Raw genomic sequence first — 24,836 nt, forward strand, 5'->3', positions numbered from 1 at the left:
GCTGCCTCAAGTTTGACAGTGTCTGATTAACAATCAAATAAGGAGACTTTTTTTTTTTTTTTTACCTTTAAGAGAGGTGCTATTTTAAAATGAAGGTGATGTAAATCCACCTACAAGAATATTTAAAATAGAAAGTAACCAAATAGATGGAGTAGGGTGGAGGATTTTAGACATTCAGCTTTTAGTGGGGACAAAGGATACTGAATATAACTCAATGGCCTTTGCTAACTGAGCTGCAGTGTCACTGTGGAAAGGGCACTGGGGCTAGATGACAGGATGGCACAGCTTTGGTCCAAGCACAGGGCCCAAGGAAGAAATGACGTGCCCCTGACACAGCATCTCATCTCCTCATCTGAATGATGGGGGTAAGAAGCTGCCTTTCTGCCTCACCATGATACCATGTTCACGGATGGCGCATGCTGGGAAGTCCACAACACAGCTATCAGGGATAACACAGAAGGCGTGTGGCCACAGGAGACACGCCAACCAGGGAAGTGGCCTCAGAGGCAGGAAGAACACGAGCACACTGTAACCCAGCTCGAGGACCCAGCAGGGAGGAAAAACCCCAACAACGAAAACAAGTCCGGAAGCAGGGGCATTAGGACATTATGTATCTGGTGTTTTGGCTTCTACAAGAGTTGAACGAAGAGGGAAAGAGGAAGAGAGGAAAACCGTGTTCTCTCTCTGAAGGAAGTGGCACTCTGCACAAAAGCCGCTGGCTGCTTTGTAAGGGTTTCAGAAGCTGCTCAGTGAAAACCTGCATGCTGGAGACCTTGAGTTCTCTCTCGATAACTGCCACCTTGTTCTCATATATCCTTCTCACTTCATCTTCACAAAAACGGCAGTATAGCAGACAGGGCAGATATTAGTATTATTATTTTACAGATGAGAAAAACAAGACTCGGCAAGTTGAAGTGCTTCATCCTGTCACAAGGCAAATGTTAAAGCCCAAACTCATCAACCCTTCACCTAAATTTTGGGTGCTAAGCCTCCACATTCTAGAATACTGAGTTCTAATTACCTAGAAAAGAATAAAACTGTCCAGGTGAGGTGACACTTTTGAGGAATCCCAGGAAGAGGTGTCGGCACTGTGTTACCTCAGGTGGGAATGGCCTCTGAACTGATCTCCCTGACAGCTCTGTGAAGAGATCTCCCTGATGGCTCTGGCACACAGCATGAAGCACATGCCTGCTACAGACCCTTCCCAGCAACTCCACCCCAGTGTGAGGCAGCTGGATTCCTTGGGCCTCTCTCTTAAAAACAAACCAAAGTCAGTCTTGCTTCTTCAGTGCAATGATTTCAGATCTTCCTCTGCCTTAAGGCAGGCTCCTCAAGCTTCCTCTTACCTAGTCATCAGCAAAGACGCTGGATTTTGGACAGAGCACCAGAAATTCCACAGTATCTTTACTTAGCAGTTTAAGGGAACTCTAAGGTTTTCATTCTTCAAGAATGAAACAATGGCTCTTGGAGTTAGAAAAGAGATGCTGAGATTGGGTTAGGCTTCAAGTAAACTAAGTAGAAAAGTAAATTAAATCAAGGGAAGGTCACAAAAATTACAGCACAACACATCGGTATCTTAGATCATTTCTCAAACCTTGGAATTCTTAAAATTATTTGAGAAGCCTAATAAAAATTCAGATTCCCTGGTCCCACTCCCAGACATTCTGTATCAAGTGTAAGGTGGGTCCTGGAATATGCGTTTTTAATAAGCCCTCTGGGTGATTCTGGTCCAAATAGTGCATACATCCTAGTTTGAGAAAGAGTCTTAGAACTTTTAAGAAGAAAGGCTAATTGGAAGGATTCATCTCAGAGCACTTGAGCAGTAAAAAAATAGAGAAGCAATGTGTTGCAGATAAGCACCTAGGGCCCACGATTGATGTGTACATCTGATGTACAGATGATTTAGCAGGAGAATCATATCCTAATGTGAATATGGCAAGGTGGAACTGTTGAGGAGGAAAAGCACCTATGGATCTCACACAGGCATTTCCACTCCATAGGGGAGTGAGAGAACTCAGCACAACAAAAGTTAAAAACATTATGTTTACATCAGGTTTTCTTGTTTTTTGTTTTGTAGAGATGAGGTCTCACTATGTTGCCCCAGCTGGTGTTGAACTCCTGCCTCAGCCTCCCAAAGTGCTGATATCACAGGTGTGAGCCACTGTGCCCGGCCATCATCATGTTTTTAAAGGGTGAGAAGGTGGCAGCTCTGATGCAGCAGAAAGACCCTGGATTTAGAATCCAATCCTGACTCTGCCATTTATTGGGTGTGCAATAGTCACTTTGCTGCTGTAGCTTCCAAACTCTAAATGGAGACTACAAGCTACCTATCTCAAGGAATGGTTGTTAAGAGAGAATGATCATAACGTACTTTAATAAAGCCCTCTGTAAACTATAACATATCAAACAAAAACCAATGCTACTGTAAAAAATATAAAGGAGGTTACTTTCTTAAACACTAATTACAAGATTTTCGCAAGCATCCTGCTGAAAAGTTGGTGAGAATGGTAAGTTAAGTGTCACAAAGCCCAGCAGCAAGCCAGAAGGGGGTGGGACACAGCTGGCTTGTTTCGCCAGAGCTTTTGTTTGTTCATTTATATGGTCTCTTGGAAAGGAAAAAGGTGGATGGGGTATTTGCTATGTTAGGTCAAGGAAAAGCATTTGAGCATAAGGATCACAATTCTTTTTTTCTTTTCTTGCCTCTGTGTATTGATTCAAATTTTTTCATTAATATCCTGCTGATCAAGGTGTCACACTAGCTGATGGGTAGATCCTTACACATAAGAGAAAACCATCTGATCACTTTTTAGTTTCACAATGTACGTGATGACATTTATGTGACTAGCATTCCAAAGGGTAGAGAATTAAAATGACAAGCAATGATGCATGTCCCATAGGGCTTCTTAAAAGGAAATATACCTCATGTGAAAAAAGTAGAGTCTAGTGTGAAAAGGTTATATAGGCTACACCCTAGCACATCATGTACAGGTACAGAAAAACAAGGGAGATGAGCAAAGGAAACACGCAGGGCAGAGGGGGTGGAGCAGGAGTCCAAATTCACATGTAATGTGATTAAAATGAAGAATTCTTGTCCACTTTAGAGGGGAATATGATATAAAAAGAAACTGAGAAATGATAGTAGTGTGAAAAGAATTTGAACATTACTACAAGAAAGTGAGATATATGTGATTAAGCAGTTATTTCTAAGGTCAATTTCCTTATGCATTAATTATACAGTTCCCACCATTAAAGTAAGCAGAGTTGAATATTAAGGAAAATAAAGATATTTTTAAGATGCTTCAGGAAATCGAAGAACAGAAGTCATATGTGATGTTATATAGAACAAATTGAACTATAGCTAATATGAAACTCCAAGGCAGGAAAAATAGCATTTGGCCAAGAGAAGGGTCCAGGGAACAGTTGACAGAGAGCAAGCACTGGCCTCTGAGGGGCCACAGCAACAGCCTTTTCAAGGTGACATATAGCAAGTACTGGCCTCTGAGGGGCCACAGCAACAGCCTTTTCAAGATGACATACAGCAAGTACTGGCCTCTGAGGGGCCACAGCAACAGGCTTTTCAAGTTAGCTGTCGAAGACGTAGGGCAGGGATGGAGGGCACCTACTGCTCTAAACAAAACGATGAATGAGGAGTTCTGTGCAAAGAAAAAGAGAATGAGGAGAAAAGAACCATGATCCTAGGACAGCAGAAACGCTGAAGTCCAATTACAAGTGAAAAGAGTAAGTCAATTCATCAACAGTGCATATGTAAAAACAAGAGGATCCAAGAGGCGATGGGAAGACAATAAAATATACTGAAGAATGTACTACATACTTCAGAAAATGATATGCCTTTTCTTTTTCTTTTCCTTTTTTTTTTTTGGCAGGTAAAGAAAATGATATGTTAATGTTAGCAGAAATTGAGTCACTCTGGTTGTAGAGAAACAATTTTGAATATGGAAATGTAATGAGTATATAACAAATTACTGTAAAGCTCAAATGTGATAATGTGTGTGAAACCATCTGTTATATGTTAAGTCCTTTGCATCTGGCAGGCAGCATGGTTATGGAGGATGACACCAAGTCCATGTACCTATAATCCACAGAGACATTTAATAGCTTTGCAAGCCAACCAGTTTCAATGATCTACACAGGAAATCCTGGCAAATGTTGCTAACAGCAACTTGACTAATAGAATTGCTTGATTTGAGTTGTAAAGCATTTTTGACGTACCTGTCTACCTGCTTTGGCAGATGTGCTCATAGCCGAGGAGTGGTCACTAAGTGGAAGGGAGGAAGCAGAGCCCATGAAGAATCTATCAACTGGTGGATTAGCACCTGGACAATTAATATTTGACTACATTGGCAAAGTGATTGGATATTTCATAGTGAACAATACTTTGACTTCATGTACCTAGCACTTAATTACTGAAAGTACATTAATTATCTATTTAAGAATGTAAATGAGTTACTACTAGGAAGAAGTTTTAGGTCATTGGAGACTATTGGAAGATAAAATTATGAGTTGTTGGTTAAAATGAAAAGGAAATGGTATCTACACAAAAGTATGAGAGGAAGAAATATTGCAGTCCTTGCTTATCTGGAGTTTCACTTTCCGTAGCTCCTGTTACACCTGGTCAACCACAGTCCAAAAATATTAAATGGAAAATTCCTGAAAGAAACAATTCCTAATTCTTAAGTTGCACACTGTTCTCAGCAGCATGATGAAATCTCATGCTGTCCCACTCTATCCCACCTAGGACACGAATCTTCCCTTTGTCCAGTGTATCCACACTGTATATGCTACTGGCCCATTAATCACTTAGTAGCTAACTTGGTTATCAGTGCTTGTGTTCAAGTAACCCTTATTTTATTTAAAAACAGCCCCAAAATGCAAGAGTAGTGATGCTGGCAATTCAGATATGCCAAAGAGGAGCCATAAAGAACTTCCTTGAAGCGAGACAGTAAAAGTTCTCAGCTTAATAACGAAACAAAACAAACTGTATGCTAAAGTTGCTAAGTCCTACAGTAGGAACAAATCTTCTATTTGTGAACTTGTGAAGGAAAAAGAAATTTGTGCTAGTTTTGCTGGTGAACCTCAAACTGCAAAAGTTGCGGCCACAGGGCATGATAAATGCTTAGTAAATATGTAAAAGGCATTACATTTGCGGGTAGAAGGCATAAACAGAAACGTGTTTCGGTCAGCAGCAATCGGGTTGTGTGCTAGCCACGGTTTCTGGTATCCAGTGGGGGTTTTGGAATGTATTCCCCTTGGATAAGAGGGAACTACTGTATAGGTTTAAAATGATGACTTGGGTCAGGTGTGGTGGCTCATGCCTGAAATCCTAGAATTTTGGGAGAGTGAGGCAGGCAGATTGCTTGAGCTCAGGAGTTCGAGAGCAGCCTGGGCAACATGATACGAACAAGATATCAGAAAAATATAACTGAGTTGCAGACCACATCCACACCATCTGAACCTCCATGAGAACTCAGATTACAGGACTTTACCATTTAATCAGTCTTCTTTTTAACAACACTGCATATCTGGGATATGTTTCCCACTATTAACCCAGTTCCTACAGTGAATGTGAGCTTTATCTCAGCTATATTGACATGACCTGGAACTCTGACCTGGAACTCTTTAGCCATAACAAACATGTGAATCAGAAAAGTTGACTAGTGTTTGTTAGTGTTGACATTATTTTAGTCTATATAAACACTTACCTCTTTGACGCTATGTGTTACTGCCCATATTAGAAAAACTCTTGACATCACCTGGAAAGAAGTCAGGACAACAGAAGATGGAACAATTCCTGAAAGAAATTTTGGGATGGATAAATAAATGTACTGTACTAAGTTTCGATATATAATATATTTTCTAAAACATTCCAACTTAAATGTTTAGAGCCAAAACGGTCTTAAGCAACTGAAAGGTGTCTATACTGCTACACAGACTAAGTTTTCAATGTAGTCCACATTAAAACAAAGTTTTCTCCCTAAAAACAATATTTTTAATGGTATTATAAAACCATGGGATCCAGGTACCTTTCTTAAACCTCTCAAAACCACTGACCAAGTACAGTATTTTTTACACTTACTGTATAGATGGAGAAAGCAAAACCACTACCTAATCTTTAAAATAAGACTCATTTTACAATATGGGTTTCAAAACAAATAGGAAACAAAGGATGAGAAATCAATCCTATTTGTATCTAATGAGTGCTGGAAGCTCATGGACATCAGACTTGATACACTATCTAATGGTTAAGTTAGGTATCTTTTATTATCTACTTGAATATTTTGCCAACAAGCATAACAACATAAAAGACTATCTTTAAAACCTTTTTTTTTTTTTTTATCACCTTGTTCATTACAAGCCCTGGCACAATTATCCTCCAAATGTCCTCGAGTTATAACACTGGAATCATCTTTGATTATTTTATTTATTTATTTTTTGAGACAGAGTCTCACTCTGTCACCCAGGCTGGAGTGCAGTGGTGCAATCTCAGCTCACTGCAACCTCCACCTCCCAGGTTCAAGTGATTCTTGTGACTCAGCCTCCCAAGTAGCTGGGACTACAGGCATGTGCCACCATCGCTGGCTAAGTTTTTGTATTTTTGGTAGAGATAGGGCTTCACCATATTGGCCGGGCTGGTCTTGAACTCCTGAACTCAGCTGATCTGCCTGCCTCGGCTTCCCAAAGTGCTGGGATTACAGGCGTGAGCCACCACACCTGGCAGTGAGTTATATCTTAACAAAGCTGTTACTAAAAAAATAAATGGCCAGAAACAGTGGCTCACACTTGTAAGCCCAACACTCTGGGAGGCTGAAGCAGGAGAATTGCTTGAGTCCAGGAGTTCTAGACCATCCTGCGCAACATAGTGAGACCCTGTCTCTACTAAAAATAAAAAACATATTAGCTCGCCATGGTAGCGTACGCCTCTAGTACCAGTTCTAGGGAGGCTGAGGCAAGAGGATTGCTTGAGTTTGGGAGGTTGAGGCTGCAGTGAGCTGTGATCATGCCACTGCACTCCAGCCTGGGTGACAGAGTGAGGTCCTGTCTCAGAATAAATGAGTAAAAGTAAATAAATACATAAATAAATGTATAAATGAATTATAAAACCTGGTTATATAATTGTGTAATACAACTAACAAAGCTAATTAGTAAGTCAAACATTTAGTGAATATATTTAGCCAGATCACACTTAGATGGGACAATATGCAGTTGTGGATTTCCTCTAGAAACCAATTTAAAAAAAAACAAACATATTGAAGATGGAAAGCTCATATACTGCAAAACAAGGCTTATGTTTTAAGCCATTCTTGTAAAATAATGTTTAATATTTAGGAAAATGGCAGAATTGTACTCTTCCATATTTCTATTACAATAGACCTATTTTGAAAATCATATTTTGCTTATTAACATGTTAAGTTTCATTTTGCTGGGAGAGGAGGATTAATGAGGTTGAAGCAATAACTACCTAGGCACCTGTAAGGAAAGCACCCATATAGAGGAAGCCTTTGATTTCTTTGATTTCAAACAAACAAACAAACAAAAAGTAAAAAGAAAAGAACTGAGAATTAAAGGATTTCTTTTTTTTAAAAAAAGAGACCAGATTTCACTCTGTCACCCAGGCTGGAATACATGACGCCATCATATCTCTCACTGCAGCCTCAAACTCCTGGGCTCAGGCCATCCTCTTGCCTCGGCGTCCCAAGTAGCTGGGACCACATGGTGTGCCAGATAATTTTTTTTTTTTTTTTGAGACAGAGTCTCGCTCTGTCGCCAGGCTAGAGTGCTGTGGGGCGATCTCGGCTCACTGCAACCTCCAACTCCCTGGTTCAAGGGGTTCTCCTGCCTCCGCCTCCCGAGTAGCTGGAGTTACAGGCATATGCCACCATGCCTGGCTAATTTTTATATTTTTAGTAGAGATGGGGTTTCATTATGTTGGCCAGGATGGTCTCGATCTCCTGACCTTGTGATCCACCTGCCTTGGCCTCCCAAAGTGCTGGGATTACAGGCGTGAGCCACCGCGCCCGGCCTGCCCAGGTAATTTTTTAAAGTTTTTGTAGAGACAAGGTCTTGCTATGTTGCCCAGGCTGGTTTCGAACTCCTAGGCTCACACAATTCTCCTGCCTTGGCCTCCCAAAGTGCTGAGATTACAGGCGCGAGCCCCCATGCCCAGCTAAAGTAACTTTTTGTTGTTGTTGTTGTTGTTTTTAGATGGAGTTTCACTCCTGTCGCCCAGGCTGGAGTGCAATGGCGCAATTTCCGCTCACTGCAACCCCTGCCTCCTGGGTTCAAGTGATTCTCCTACCTTAGCCTCCCGAGTGGCTGGGATTATAGGCACGCACTACCATGCCCAGTTCATTTTTGTGGTTTTAGTAGAGACGGGGTTTCACCATGTTGGTCAGGATGGTCTCGATGTCTTAACCTCGTGATCCGCCCGCCTCAGCCTCCCAAAGTGCTGGGATTACAGGCGCTAAGAGTAACTTTAAACAAATGGAACTAGAAGGTCTAGGGGCAAAAACTGCAATTCAGCTGAACACAGGTTTATTAATTATTCCTTCTCCACTATAAATCACCCTTCTCTAGGGAATATAAATTTGTATTTGCCTCCCTTTCAAAAATGCCATACATAAATTAACAGTGTTTTCTTTTCTTTTCTTTTTTTGAGACAGTCTTGTTCTATCGCCCAGGCTGGAATGCAGTGGCACGATCTTGGCTCACTGCAACCTCCGCCTCCCAGGTTCAAGTGATTCTTGTGCCTCAGCCTCCTGAGTATCTGGGATTACAGGTATGCACCACCACGCCTGGCTAATTTTTGTATTTTTGTTAGAGGAGGAGTTTCAGGTCATCTGAAACTGACCTCAGGTCATCCACCCGCCACCTCGGTCTCCCAAAGTGCTGAGATTACAGGTGTGAGTGAGCCACCACACCTGGTCAACAGTGTTTTTCTTAAAAATGCTTTAGTATCCACACACACACAATGATTTATTTAGTGTATTTCTCACCAGTCTTTTCCTCTAAGCATATTTTAAACCAGTTTAACTTCTACTGTTTATATTGTTTTTGCTTTTCTCATTTAACATTTTAAGAATTTTCCTTCTCTTCTTCAAAAGATTTTAGCTTAAATCATGATATTCCTTTGAGTTAATATGTTTGTTTATTCTCCTTCTGTGGGACATTTAAATTGCCTCGAATTTCTTGATGCTATAAATGAAGTAATGAAGCATTACAAATAACACTCAAAATTCGAGGCTTAGACCTTTTTTTAAAAAAAGGATTATTTCCTTGGGACATTTTCCCAGAAGTAGAAGTACTAGGTCAAATGGCATGAATGTTTTTAAGGCTCTTGAAATCTATTGCCAAATTGCTTTCTAAGAAGTGTATTATCAATTTATACTCCCACCAGCAATATACAAAAGTGCCTGTCTTAGCACACCTTTGGCAGTAAATTTAAATCTTAATAAGTAGTGAACAAAAAGCTGATCAATACTTTCTAATTGATGTAGATGTCAAGATGTTTCTGGCCTTGCCTGCAGGTGCTCCTACCGTTCTCTATCCAGTGAACTCGCCTACTTAGACACCTTAATTTTCCCCAAATCATGTCATTCAGACCAACTGTCACTTAGTTTCTCTGTAGCATAGACAACTACTTCAACCAGTCACCCAGCAAACAGCAGTTCAGGCCCTCACGTGACAGCACAATCTCAAAATGCCTGCTCTACTGGACCAGTCAAAAGGCCAAGAGCTCTATCCCTGAATTTAAGCTAAAGAACAGATGGCCACATAGATGGGCATTATCTCAGCTCTGAACAGAACTGGCATCACCAAGTTGGGCTTATCATTATTATCAGGTGAATTTCATAAGAAATTCAAAAAAGGCCAGGCACAGTGGCTCACGTCTGTAATCCCAGCACTTTGGGAGGCTGAGGTGGGCAGATCACCTGAGGTCCGGAGTTTGAGACCAACCTGGCCCCTGGCCAACATGGTGAAACCCCGTCTCAACTAAAAGTACAAAAATTAGCCGGGCGTGGTGGCAGGTGCCTGTAATCCCAGCTACTCGGGAGGCTGAGGCAGGAGATCTCTTGAACCCGGGAGGCGGAGTTTGCAGTGAGCCGAAAACGCGCCACTGTACTCCAGCCAGGGTGACAGAGTGAGACTCCGTCTCAAAAAAAAAAAAAAAAAAAAAAAAAAGACTGTCAAACAGTATTAATATTACCTTATTTGCCGTAGGAATGGTGTACAGTATAATGTCCACCCTATCACTCAAAGCCTCTCATACAGGTAGGAAATTTGTTTTAGAGCTCAATGTTAAGAAAGGTTTGCTCCTTTCCAATAATAAGAATTATATAACTCAGTCACCCTCTTTAACTTGGTAGCCAGAAATCTTCACGCCAGATCTGAAGCATACTATAGTGTGATATTTTGTGTATGAGCTACCACAAATCCTTGTAGAATGTGGAATATAGATAGACAAGACAGACTAGATTCTCTCTTTGATTGGACAGGGTCTCACTCTGTTGCTCAGACTAGAGTACAGTGGCACAATCATGGCTCACTGCAGCCTCGACCTCCTGGGTTCAAGCCATTCTTCTGCCTCAGATTCCCAAGTAGCTGGGACTACAGGCATGTGCCACCACGCCCAGCTAATTTTTGTATTTTTAGCAGAGACAGGGTTTCGCCATGATGCCCAGGCTGGTCTCGAACTCCTAAGCTCAAGTGATCTGTCTGCCTCAGCATCCCAAAGTGCTGGGATTACAGGCATGTGCCTGGCAGATAGATCCTCTTTCTTTCTGGCACTTCTTGCAGTCAATCCCACTGTTTTTGCATTTACATGCCATTACTTCTTATTTGAACACAATGGCATAGCATGTTAAAACCCAAACTACAGATATTTTTGTTGTTGGCTACTTAAATTGGTTATTTACAGATGACAGATTCTGGAATCTTACTAGTGAACTCTCACTAGCCTAAAATTCATTCAAAAAAGATGTACCAGACATCTACTATTTGTTAATATTTGTGGAGCGCCTACTCTGTGCCAGATACCACTCTCCACACTGGGGATGCAAAGGGAAGAGTGTCCCTGGTGAGCTCACACTCCCAGGCTATGACTGATATGTTTTAGCGTAGTTCTCAAAAATAAGACTTTTTCCTGAAGGTGATGAGGGGTGACCAAACATTTGTAAACAGGAGGACAGCATGATTACATCTTGGTTTCAGAAAGATATCTCTGTCAGCAGTGCAAATCTTTGGCAAGGCAAGGTTATAACTTGAGAAATAGTTATGGGAATTTATGTTGAAAGGGCAATGAACTTCTGAAGCAAAAACACTGGCAGATAAAAGAAACATAGTGGAGTGTGTGTGTGTGTGTGTGTGTGTGTGTGTGTGTGTAGCAAAAGCTGTATAAAGGGGATCTGGCAATTGGTTGCTTGCTTCCCCAGAATGAGGGTGCTCTGAGGACTCCCCAAACCACTGAGCCCTGCAAAGCTGGGCAGCACTAGAAATCCTCCCTGCCTGGTGCAACCTTCAGATGGGGCAGGTTAGTGAAGTTGGGAGACTGGCTATACCTGACAAAGACCAGGTTGACAGTTGAGTACAGTCACGCACCACACAATGGCATTTCGGATAACGACGTACTGCACATATGATGATGGTCCCATAAGACTATAATGGAGCTGAAAAATTCCTGTTACCTAGTAATGTCCATTGTTAACATTATAATGCAACTCATTACTCATATGTTTCTGATGGTGCTGGTATAAACAAATCTAGTGTGCTGCTAGTCATATAAAAATAGTCATATAAAAATATAGCACGTCATATAAAAGTCATATAAAATATAGCACAGTACATTATATACAGTACATAATACTTGATAATAAACGACTATGTAACTGGTTTATGTATTTACTATACTATAATTTTTATTGTTAAGAGTATAGTCGTACTTACTTAAAAAAAAAGTTAAGTGTAAAACAGATTTAGGCAGGTCCTTCAGGAGGTATTCCAGAAGAAGGCATTGTTATAGGAGATGGCAGCTCCATGTGTGTTAGTGCCCCCGAAGACCTTCCAGTGGGACACGATGTGGAGGCAGAAGACAGTGATAGTGATGATCCTGTCCCTATGTAGACGTAGGCTTGTGTGTGTGTGTGTGTGTGTGTGTGTGTCTTAGTTTTTAACAAAAAAGTTTTAAAGAGTAAAAAAAGAAATTAAAAATAGGAGAAAGCTTATAGAATAAGGATGTAAAGTATTTCTGTACAGCTATACAATGTGTTTGTGTTTTAAGCTAAGAGTTTTACAAAAAGCAAAAAAGTTAAAGAAAATTAAGCTTATAAAGTAAGAAGGTTACAATAAGCTAAGGTTAATTTATTATTGCAGAAAGAAAAATATATTTTATAAATTTAGTAGCCTAAGTGTACAGGGTTCATAAAGTCTACAGTAGTGCATAGCAATGTCCTAGGCCTTCACATTCCCTCACCACTCAATGATTCATCCAGAGCAACTTCCAGTCCCGCAAGCTCCATTCATGGTAAGTGCCATTTTAAATCTTGTATACCATACTTTTACTGTGCGTTTTCTATGTGTAGATACACAAATACCACTGTGCTACACCTGTCGTACAGTCCAGTAACCTGCTGTAGAGGCTTATAGCCTAGAAGCAACAAGCTAGACCATATGGCCTAGGTGTGTAGTAGGCTAACATGATAACAAGAGAAATCAGATCACAGAATCTCCCTAACCAAATACAAAATATACTGAATCTAAAGTAATAACATTAAATCACAACAACAGCAACAACTACAAAAATTACCAGCAGCAACCAAAAAGCAATAGGTACAACTTAATGCCATGTATTATAAAACATGCTAGTCAGGACAAGAAAGAGATTATGGCACAGTCTCTTCCCCCAAAAGTAATATTGGTGAATCAACAAAATCCTGAATGTTCATTAATGAGCCAGACTTGGAGAGAAATACAAATTTCTGGATAGAGTGTGACAGAACTGGAGGCTGAACAGCAATGGTGAAGTGGGGGAAGTGACTAACTAGCAGCCACCTCATCCATGCTGAGCCTTCCAGGCCCCACACTGAGTCGGAGACTGATACAAAATTCTCTATGGGAACCAGGGATACTTGCTTCAGGGTTGAGGAATCCTACAACAGGGCAATTAAATCTCAGAACAGAAAGCAGTGCCCACATATTTAATACATAGCTCATTCATGTTGCTTACGATTCAAGAAGTATAAGAAGATACACAGAGAAAATTCTCCCAATCCCATCACTACCCAGGTCCCTTTTCCACAGGTAACCAATTATTAATTCCTTGTCTAGCATTCAGAGATAAAGTATATAAAGCAAATATGTAGGTGAATGTATAAATACATATTTATATACATTCTTTTTTCAATTTTTTATATAAAGGAAGAATTTTATACACATTCTTCTATACCTTGCTTTTCTTCCCTTAAAATTTATCCTGAAGATCTTCCTATATCAATATGTAAATTTTAATGACTGAGGCTTTATAATGTTTTCATAACCACACACTCTCCTAACCTGTACCCCCATGTCCTCAGGGTGTAGAAAAATGTGTAAAACAGAAAAATTCAAATCCTTAAATTGTAGCTCAGAGGGGAGAACAACTGAATCTTCAATACTGTGGAAATGCAGGCAGGGAGAATTTGGTAATACCTCTATCAGAGCAAATAAAATTGCTGGACAGACTGCTAACACTTCAACAAGATGAAGAGACACGGCAACAACCCAAACAGAATACAAGAAAGCAAGGAAACAAAAGGAAACCACCCATTGCATCCCGGGGGAAAGTCAAAGATTAAAGCAACTGGAAGATACTATGGAAAATGAAGACAACCCAACATAAGGATAACTGTTATCCCCAACGTCGGGGACGCAACATGGAACAGAAACCTGAAATGAAAAAACTAAGTCTGCACTGAAAGAATACACTGTGTTCCACATAACAACTGATAGTGAATGACTAAAACTGAGAAATTTCTTGGTTACAAAAATAATACTTCAGAGATCCAGACCAAAAAAATTACCTATAAAGTAGTAAAAACTCAGCCTGAGTTTAGACTTCTCCACAGCAACATCCAAAGTAAGAAGGCAATGAAGCAACACTATAAAGGTCTGAGGCAAAGAGAGTATGTTCGAGGATATCATACCCACCCAAGAGGTCATTTCAATACTACAATAAGGCAAAAGGTAGACATCACCAAATGTGAAAGAACTTCACGTATAATGCTTATGTGACCTTGAGAAACACAAGCTGTCAGAAATTCAGCCAAATGAAATAAATCAAAATAAAGAACTCAGGAATGGAGAAGTCATAATAAAAATGCCCATGTTGGGCACTAAATCCATTCAAATATAATATTAAGACTAAACAATTCTGGTAATTATGGTCATAGACTATATTATAAATGCTATGAACAATAATAAATTAATAACAATTTAAAAATAGGAGTGAGGGAAGAGATACTAATTTCCTTAACAGAATTAAGAGTATTGTCTAAATGTCCTTAATAGAGTTAAGAGATGTTATGTAAAATGAAAATACAGGTAAACATAATTTGAATCTAGAATTTTCATAACTTTTTTCTTATATCTTTTAGCAAATAGTGTTGCCAGGCATGGCAATCCCGGCTCTTTGGGAAGCCAAGGTGAGACAATCACTTGAGTCCAGGTGTTTGAGACCAGCCTGGATAACAGTCAGACTCCACATCTACAAAAATTTGTTTTAAAAAATAGCCGGGCATGGTAGCGTGTGTCCGTAATCCCAGCTACTCAGGTTGAGGTGGGAGGAACGCTTGAACCAGGAGTTTGAGGCTGCATTGAGCTATGATGGCACTAACTGCACTCCAGCCTGGAATGACAGCGAGATCCTATCTCAAAACAACAACAAATACACACACACACACACACGGTAAAAAAAAGTTTAAAAATTTTTTTTTGATGAATAATGATTTTAATGAAAAATGTCTTTTTCATGATAGTATAAGCTATGTCTGTCTGCCTACTTTTTCTTTCTCATATTAATATACATGTGAAGAGAATGCTCTCTGGAATGACATTTAACTAATACTAATGAAGATTAGCCCTATTGATAGAATTTAGAATAATTTTAAACTCTCCTCTTTATACTTTTCCACATTGCCTACTTTTAAAGAACACAAATTAAATTTTCAAAATTAAAAAAATCATTATTCTTAACAATAAATTAAACTTTTGGCACTAGCAAAAAGATAATTCTAAAAGTGAACCACTTCTAATCTTAAACAGGAATTTTCTTTCTTTCTGTTAGGGTACAAGCTAATCTCAGGGTAACAGAAAATATTTCTGACCAAAATGGAGAAGGATGGGATATAAAACAGGAGCCGGAGCAGATTCAAACACCATGGGACTCAGAAAAGAGGATGGCTGGTGTTTTCAGAGGACTGACAGAGGGCAATTCTCTTTTCTTTTTTCCCAGAACATAGAAAACTGGCCATGTCTCTTGGGGTTGCAGCTCCCAACCACCCCCAGAAAGCAATATTCAATACATTTCACATAACCACACTTAGGTTATTGGGTTCTGACAAAAGAAATTTGTCTTAGACTGAAATCAATAGCAAAACTATGGTATTTATAAGTTCTGTGGATTTGCTTGAAGTTGGCATTTCTGAAATATGTACTAAACTTTAAAAGGGCATTATATTTTCTTTGTGCTAAAAGGACAGTGTTACTACATATATTCATGCTTAATTGTAATGAAACAGAAATGAATATTAAAGGAGAAACATAAGAAATCAAGTATATTGATACTTCAGGTGTCATCATTGGTAAGAAGTGTGGGGCTAGATTGAAATCTTTTCCATTTAAGTGACAAAACTAAGTACGGAGGTGTTTCTCTAACTAGGGCATGCATACCCAAAAGATGTAACAGTGGTGTCCAATCCAGTGACATCCTACTAGTGGTCAACTTACTCAAACTCAGCTATATGAACTCAACCAAAACAAAATGAACAGAAAAATAACTTAGTATGAGCAACTGCACCCAGCATTTTACGACGTGAATATGTGCACCAGAATGAATGGTGGTCTTAGGTCCCCTGGCCTCTCAGCATGATGATTGTGATGTTACTGTTCTTTATACTATCTTTGGATAATGTAATTTTAATATAACATAGTTCCTAAATGAGAGCCAATTATATCATATGGCATTCAAATGAAGGAAGAACGAACACTTTCAACTGGAGAATAAAGCAGCCGTGCTAGACTTACTAGGAGCCGATACTAAGTTGCACTGTGATGTACGAGTAATTTAAATTTAAGGTATTTTTCATAGGAATTTTACCCATACATAAGCAATTCTACTTCAGAAGATATAGCCATTGGATATATACAGTATATCTTCATGGAATATTGATTTTCCCTGAAAACTTTGGGGGAAATCCATTTTTACATTAAATAGATAAAAGGGGACCCAAAGGTGTCTCATTTAAGGCAGGCTACCTTGCCTTTACTCTCAAAACCTTCTGGGGCGAAATTATATTCCCCATTGGTGTTTAGAAAACTTGGGAAGAAAAGCTGAAAGAGCACTATAATACATAATAAAAAACACATATGGGGCCGGCTCGGTGATTCACGCCTGTAATCCCAGCACTTTGGGAGGCCGAGGTGGGCAGATCACTTGAGGTCAGGAGTTTGAGACCAGCCTGGCCAACATGGTGAAACCCCATTTCTACTAAAAATACAAAAATTAGCTGGGCATGGTGGTGTGTGCCTATAGTCCCAGCAACTCGGGAGGCTGAGGCACAAGAATCACTTGAACCCAGGAGGGCAAGGCTGCAGTGAGCCGAGATCTCGCCACTACACTCCAGTCTGGGTAACAGAGTGAGACTCGGTCTCAAAGAAAAACAAAATTAAAAAAACGTATGGTAGAAGTCAGGCTCAGGGAAAACAAGGGTAAAAACAATAACTTAAAATCATGAGAGAAATTAATACCTAAACAAGTGCAGAGAAGGCCTGTGCACCTGTTCGAGGTGGATCACAAACATGGCTCTGAGCTCCTTTACAACTAATACAATGAGAGAAAATAATCCAGTTGTACAATTTATAGTGTCCATGAAAGAAATAAAACCTGGGCTGGGCGCAGTGGCTCATGCCTGTAATTGCAACACTTCAGGAGGATCACTTGAGTTCAGGAGTTTGAGACCAGCCTGGGAAACATGGCAAGGCCTCGTCTCTACTAAAAAAAAAAAAAAAAAAAAAAAAAAAGACAGGCATAATGGCGTCTACCTGTAATCCCAGCTACTCAGGAGGCTGAGACGGGAGGATCACTGAGATGAGTCTGAGGCTACAATGAGCCATGATCACGCCACTGCACTCCAGCCTAGGGGACGGAGTGAGACCCTGTCTAAAAAAAAAAAAAAAAGAAAGAAAAGAAAAGAAAGAAAAAAATCCTGGTGCTTGGTTTTTTGAGCCATGTTCCTATATATTAATGACTTTGCTGTACTGGTTTCTAGTTCACTGGATGTACTTTATTCATTTTCTTTTCTACTTCCTCCATTTCAGATGGCCAGCTGTCCAAATATCTGCCACCAGCATCTTACTCATCCACTTACTGAAGTTCTTACAGGTAAAAAATAATAAATTGGTTTCAAGAGAGGGCCCAGAGACCTCTTAAGGGAATGACTTTTTTGAAAGCTTTCTCAAACATTCAGAGCCTCCTCACTTGCTTGTTTACTTTTGAGGTCTCCACTCTGAAAGTCTAACCTCTGAATGAGAGCAAAATATAGACATGAAATAAATGACACATATTTCCTTTCTGAAGATAACTTAAAAGGGTGTCATGTTTTGAAAAAGATGAAAATGTGAAGATAATAGATGTCATTCTCTGAGAGGACACAGTGAGTCAATTGTAAGTCATGGAAACTTACTCAAATCTCTGTATTATAGTTAGCATTCCAATAGTAAATTCCCACCCTATTATTTTTATTGTTTATGGAATACCAGTGTTTTAAACCAGATTGTTAATTAGAGCCTTGAAATATGAATGGTTCATATGTATTTCACCAGCAAGAGCACATTGCAGTTTTTTTTTTAATTAGTAAAACTGTCAGGGCCGAACAAAATTGAACTTTTAAAAAACAGTTGAACTATTTTATATATATCATCACTTTTTGCTAACTTATACTAATAATCCATAAGTACCTTGAATGCTGGATAAAAAAAATTATTAGTATTTCTATTTTAAAAATTTATCAAATACTGTTTCAATATACTTTTGAAAACTTTTTTATGCAAAGCTTTTTCAAAAAGCTAAACCCAGCCGGGCACGATGGCTCATGTCTATAATCCCAGCACTTTGGGAGGCCAAGGTGGGTGGATCACCTGAGGTTAGGAGTTCGAGACCAGCTTGGCCAACATGATGAAACCCCATCTCTGCTAAAAATACAAAAATTAGCCGGGTGTGGTGGTACGCACCTGTAATCCTAGCTACTCAGGAGGCTGAGGCAGGAGAATTGCTTGAGCCTGAGAGGCGGAGGTTGCAGTGAGCCAAGATTGCACCACTGCACTCCAGCCTGGGCAACAGAGTGAGACTCTGTCCAAAAAAAAAAAGCTAAACCCAACCTAATAGCCACTTTCTTGAAATAACACAAGATCTAATAAACAACAAGGTTGAGAGAATAAGTCATTCTCTCTTGACTCTACTAAACCAGCGATCACAGGATTTCACTTAAGCAAACCAAGAAATATACTCCTATTGGCAATGTTCCTTCTTCAGAGTTCTACCAAACTATGTGGGCAGGGAAAGAAGACTGGAGATAATATTTAGCTGTACTAGAAGGTTGTGAAAAAAGGCATCCATGGGAAAGATTCTCTATGTAAGAGAGCAAGGAACTGCTGGGGTTAAATATGGTGCTTTTTTACTAAGAAAATGTTGGCTGTCAGAGTTGGAAAGGATCCAAGCAATCAAGTTCAATTCAACACTTGATAGATGTGAGGTTGGGAGAAGGTAAAGTGACTTGCCAAGCTTACATAGATAGTTCAATATAACAAATTGGTATGTACGTTTAACATTTGGTGGTCACTCTCTAAGAAGGTAAATTAATGGTCTTTATATAACTAGGACAAAATCAAATATTTGCAACCAATGTTTGAAATGTTCACAATGTAAAATGCTTGCAACCAATATGACAACAGATTAACATTTAAAGTATATAAAGAATACAAATTGTTTTTATCTTAAAAAAAATCAAGATGCTAATAGGCAAATGAGCAAAGAGCATAAATAGACAATTCACATAAAAATGGCCACAATTAATAAACAAACATATGGAATTATATTCAACTCCACAATTAGCAATAAAGCACATCAAAGAAACTATTAATACTTATGATTTTTCTATAAGTAACTTAGTGAATATTAAAAAAGAATCATAATACCCAAATGCTGGTACTATGTTGAAACAACCATACTCACATTTTGCAAATGGGCACAATCCTTTGGGAATTCAATCTGGTAATATTATTTAAAAGAATATTCATATGTTTTGAATTAGTCATTACACATAAAGATGTATGCTAAAGGCATAAGCCAAAGACTAAAACATCTATCTATCAACAGAGATGCCAACGGCATAAGCCAAAGACTAAAGAGTATATATCGACACAGACATTGGTTGAAAAATTATTTCTAATATTTTAAAAATGAGAACAACTTGTTCTCCACTGAGAGAGACATGATGATACATCTCATTATCAGGTATTTTGTAGTAATTTAGAAGTATTAGTGAATACAAGATGAGCCGAAACATTCTGTCGTATCAGAAAGCAGAAGAACATTATTAAAGATCACTGGGGTCGCTTCAAAAAGGACTCAGAAGATAATCTGAAGATGCTCCAACTGGCCAAGAATGGGCTAATATGAGCATCAGAAAGAATCGTTAAAATGGATGGAATCACATCAAATATGTTAAAAGCTATGAGATTATGACAAAATAAAATGAAAACCTTCACTGTCCCTTTGACACTCTGATTCTTGCTGTTTGGGGGGAGGGTGTGTGTATACGTCAGTATTAGTGCCTACCTGAGTTGGGAATATTATATTCCAGGTTCTGTATGAACAGAGGGCTGTATAAAGCAACAGGAAACACTAGCCCTCATTCTGTTTTAAATTACAGACCAATGTAAAACTAATTTAAACTGGATTTCCCCCCCTCAAAATGGAAACAGTTATTTTCTTTTAGAGTTAATGAAGTATTGGTAGCTGAAGCCAATTTGACCGTCAACGGATGAGCGGTATTGCTGTCTGATTTCAAACTAAACCCTGAACCTTTTTTTAAAGAAACCAGTAAAACACATTTTACATGGGAAAAGAAACCCTACACACTTTCACTGGTCTTCTTTAGAGGATTCCGGGAAACCAACACATTATCCTGAAAACTCGTAAATCAAGGAAAGAATCAAAGTAAAAAAACCAAACAATATTGTTATATCACAAGAAATGAGGAAAAACTGTTACCTCTGGGGAAGGGCACTGGATGGCTGGGGGACTGGGGTGGGAAAGAGACTCACTTTCCACTGCATACCCTTTTATAGCTTTTGCATTTTATACCATGTGAATGAATTACTTATTAAAAAATAAACTCATTTAAAGTGTCACTATAAAGGATCACATAACAAAATGGAAAAATGATTATATTAAAGGAAAAAAACTGTCAGAATCCAAATGATAGCCACTCGAATTATAACAATGTAGACACTGGATATGCATACAGACCAGGTCTAAAAGGAAACACAGAAAAATAAAAATTATTGACCAGCATTGCAGAATATGGGGGCATATTTTCTTTTCATTAAAAAGAATTCCGCTGCTATATTTATAATTTATTTGTCTAATAAGTAATGTTACAGTGACATTTAAATGGAAAAATACAGTCTTTTTTCCCTTTCTGTCATTTATACTTTTAGGAAAACTTGGCTTTTTGAATCTTGAGCCCATAATCAAGGTACCAAGAACTGTCTGGGGGTAACAACTCTGAGTGCAGACAAAAGATCCAAGAAGGATAAAAGGGACTCTTGAGTGCTGTTCACACAGATGTTAAAAGTACCAATGACTTTGCCCAGCTCTGCTTTCCCATCCTGTACTAATACGGGGGTGGTGGCAGTGGTGGCGTTCCCCGAGTAGGAGGCCCACAGAACATGGAAAGAGCCTGTCGACAGCACATAAAAGACACACACTGAAAACACTGCTTGCAGGAGGAGTGAAGCTTGTCAAAGTACTGCAGAGGCTGGGAAAGTGAAGAGAAGAGAAAGAGCAATTATAGCCCGCACCTAACAATTCCTCAGCTAAATTTAACTGGAGAGGTGGAATATATCTGCAGCTTGAAAACGATAGGCAAATGAATGTTCAGGTACAAGAAGACCCAACCCACATAGAACATTAAATGGTCATTGCAAAAAAAGATATTTTTTCATATCAATCTTCTGCTAATATTCTGATATTTCCATTGTCATGCCCCCAAATAAATAAATGGCCTCAAGAAGGAATAAGGAAATGCTAGGCTCAGAGTGAAAGCTTTTATTTCTTGTTAGAAGATAAATCAAAATCAATAAGAATTTATCAATGTCAGGTTTTTTCAGAAATGCTACCTAAAAAATTTCCAGCTATAAATAATGGAAATAAAATGTTAACTTTTATTTACTTTTTGAAGGTTTAAATGGAATTATTTATCTAAAGTTTTCCAAATTTTCATGTCAAGAGATATCTCAGCTAATATACTTATTCATACCGAACTATGTTCACAAATAATTCCAAATATAATTTCTAAATTTCAAATGCCATTTTTGTTATGCACAGAAATGTATTTCAAGATGGTAACATAGGCAGGAGGAATGCTTGAGCTCAGGAGTTTGAGACCAGTCTGGGGAACATGGCAAAACCCTGTCTCTCCAAAAAATACAAAAACTAGCAGCATGTGGTGGTGCATGCTTGTGGTCCCAGCTACTCGGGAGGCTGAGGTGGGAGGATTGCTTGAGCCCAGGAGGTCGAAGCTGTAGTAAGAGAGACCCTGCCTCAAAAAAAAAAAAAAAAAAAAAAAAAGAGATGGTAAAAATATAATTATTTCTGGGTAATGAGATCAAGGGTGTTATTTACCTTCTTCTTTAGTACTTTGGTACTAGCTGTTGTTTTTTTTTTTAAACAATGTGTATGTGTTACTTTATATTAGAAATAAAGTCTTTTGGTCAGGCGCAGTGGCTCACGCCTGTAATCCCAGCACTTTGGGAGGCCAAGGCAGGCAGATCACTTGAGGTCAGGAGTTTGAGACTGGCCTGGTCAACATGGCGAAATCCCGTCTCTACTAAAAACACAAAAATTAGCCGTGCGTGGTGGCACACGCCTGTTATCCCAGCTACTCAGGAGGCTGAGGTGGCAAAATTGCTTGAACCCAGGAGGCAGAGGTTGCAGTGAGCCAAGATCATGCCACTGCACTCCGGCCTGGGCAACAGAGCGAGACTCAGTCTCAGTAAAAATAAATAAATAAATAAATAGAAATAAAGTCTTTTTACTTTAAAAAAAAAAAAAAGACCACAACTTGATTTAATAGTCACCATATTGCCAATTTTGTTAAAAATAAAAATGGGTACAATTTCCACTGAAACAATATACAACAATCATTTTCATATACAACTTATTTACAATCATCTTACCAAAAATATATATAATAATAAGAAGTTTTTTTTTTGTTTTTTTTTTTTTGGAGACAGTATCCCTTTGTCTCTCAGGCTGGAGTGCAGTGGTGCGATCTTAGCTCACTGCAACCTCCACCTCCTGAGTTCAAGTGATTCTCCTGCCTCAGACTCCTGAGTAGCTGGGATTACAGGCGTGCACCACCATGCCCAGCTAACTTTTGTATTTTAGTAGAGATGGGGTTTCACCATGTTGCCCAGGGTGGTCTCGAACTCCTGACCTCAAGCAATCTGCATGCCTCAGCCTCCCAAAGTGCTGGGATTACAAGCATGAACCACCGTGCCTGGCTCAAATATATCAAAAAAAATCTAAATGGAAACAGCTTTTGGAAGAGTTTATTTACTCAAGTACCCCTTATTATTAATGAGGACTTTAATGGGAGGAAAACAAGATCACGTACAAGATCATTATTGAGATTTATGACCACGTATATTACCTAGGGGTAAACTACTCTGTGTTTTTGCTTCTGGATTCCAACACTAAAGATATAGAGCCGATTCATTACTTACACTGAGTACTGTACTATCACTATGTGCTATTGCCAAGCGGATGGACTCATGGATTGCTCTATCGGCTCAGGACTTGAGCAACCATCCAAACCCTTGTGGCAGACAACACCATTTGCTTACCCACTATACAATGTCCCTTTCTGTCTCACTAACAGAACACTGATCTCATCTGGGTTAGCAATGTACCCTGCTAAAACACTAGCTTTCTTGGGATCCCATGCAACTTGAGGAAGCCACCTAGCACAGTTCTGACCAAGGAAACATAAACCAAGTTTCTGGAAAGCCTTGCACTTTCTGCCTGGAATGTAAAGATGGCACCATATTAACTCATCACAGACGTCTTATAACTATAAGACTACAAGTACAAAGACAGAAGTCTCACACTTCTGTCTTAGACAGATAGTAGAGCAGAAAGACAGACTTCCTGTTATATAGGAAAAATAAATCCCTACTTGATTAAAGCCACAGTAGTCAGAATTCTGGTACGCATAACCAAATGCAATCCTACTTATCCTTTTATAGTTGAGAAAATGAACTCAATATCTGAAGAGAATCTGGGTGGACTTAAACCATCAGAGTGCAGGACAAGGCAACACTTTTAAAAGAAGCCATTTCAATTACACTTTTCAGTCATGGAAACTAATGACATCAATAAGAAAAAATATGGTGGAAATTTGGTGTAATAATTTTTTTCTGGTAAACAATCTTCTGAATCATCTATAAAACAGAGTTCATATCTAAAAAAATTCGCTAGTATATTATGTCCAAAAATTTTAAAAATCTGCTTTCTCTTACAATTTTGACATGTAGTATTCATGAACATCTTTTAAAAACATCTTTCTAGAGCCAAGAATGTGGCAACTCAATGTCAGGTCAAGATCTACCAGATATAAATGAAGTATTTAACGAACGTACTTAACTATTATAAATAGTTGATTGCCCTTTAATAAATAATTTTCCTTTCAAAGTGTTGGAATTGTGATTACGCCTTCCTCCACACAGATTATTTTAAGGAAAAAATTTCCACCCATAAGCATTATACTCTAACCAACTAAGCAAATCAGCCCCAGATCTAATGAAAATGTTATATGAATAAACTCTAAAGAGCTAGGACCTATGTATTTCCCTTGATTCTTCACAGTAGATAAAGCACTGTGGGAATTACTTTGCTTTGAATTCCAGGGACATTTCATAAATATTTATGGACTGAAAGTTGAGTGAATGTGGAGAACACTGAACACAGCTCACAGGTCCCAGAGCAGGTTCCTGTCAAGTTTAGGAGGAAGCCCTTTCCAAGTGAGAGTTCTGGAAGGGAAAGGGATATTCCTTACCATGTATCAACAAGAAGCTAAGAGCCCTCACATGCTATACCACTACAGGTGGAGTCTGCACTGAGAGTCATCAGCCCACTTGGCTCCTACCATGTATGACCTACCAGGATGACCAGAGCCTGTATGAGGTGGTATATGTTAGACCAAGCATTACGTTAGATTACATAGAAATAAAGGGAGAAACAAACTGGGCTATACTGCTGTTCAAACGACAATAACGATACTAAAAGT

The 24,836-nt window shown here is 39.0% G+C and overlaps 1 protein-coding gene across 2 annotated transcripts in view; it reads right to left on the reverse strand.

Moving 5' to 3' along the window:
- Positions 1–24,836, reverse strand: part of HACD2 (3-hydroxyacyl-CoA dehydratase 2) — a 93,484-nt gene that overhangs the window by 30,761 nt on the left and 37,887 nt on the right. For both annotated transcript variants that reach the window (XM_031009816.2, XM_063704118.1), the window contains exon 4: positions 5,721–5,809. In XM_031009816.2, the coding sequence (XP_030865676.1) occupies positions 5,721–5,809 (89 nt within the window). The remainder of the gene's footprint in view (positions 1–5,720; positions 5,810–24,836) is intronic.

The sequence above is a fragment of the Gorilla gorilla genome, chromosome 2 (assembly GCF_029281585.2).
Source record: "Gorilla gorilla gorilla isolate KB3781 chromosome 2, NHGRI_mGorGor1-v2.1_pri, whole genome shotgun sequence".
Classification (NCBI taxonomy): Eukaryota; Metazoa; Chordata; class Mammalia; order Primates; family Hominidae; genus Gorilla; species Gorilla gorilla.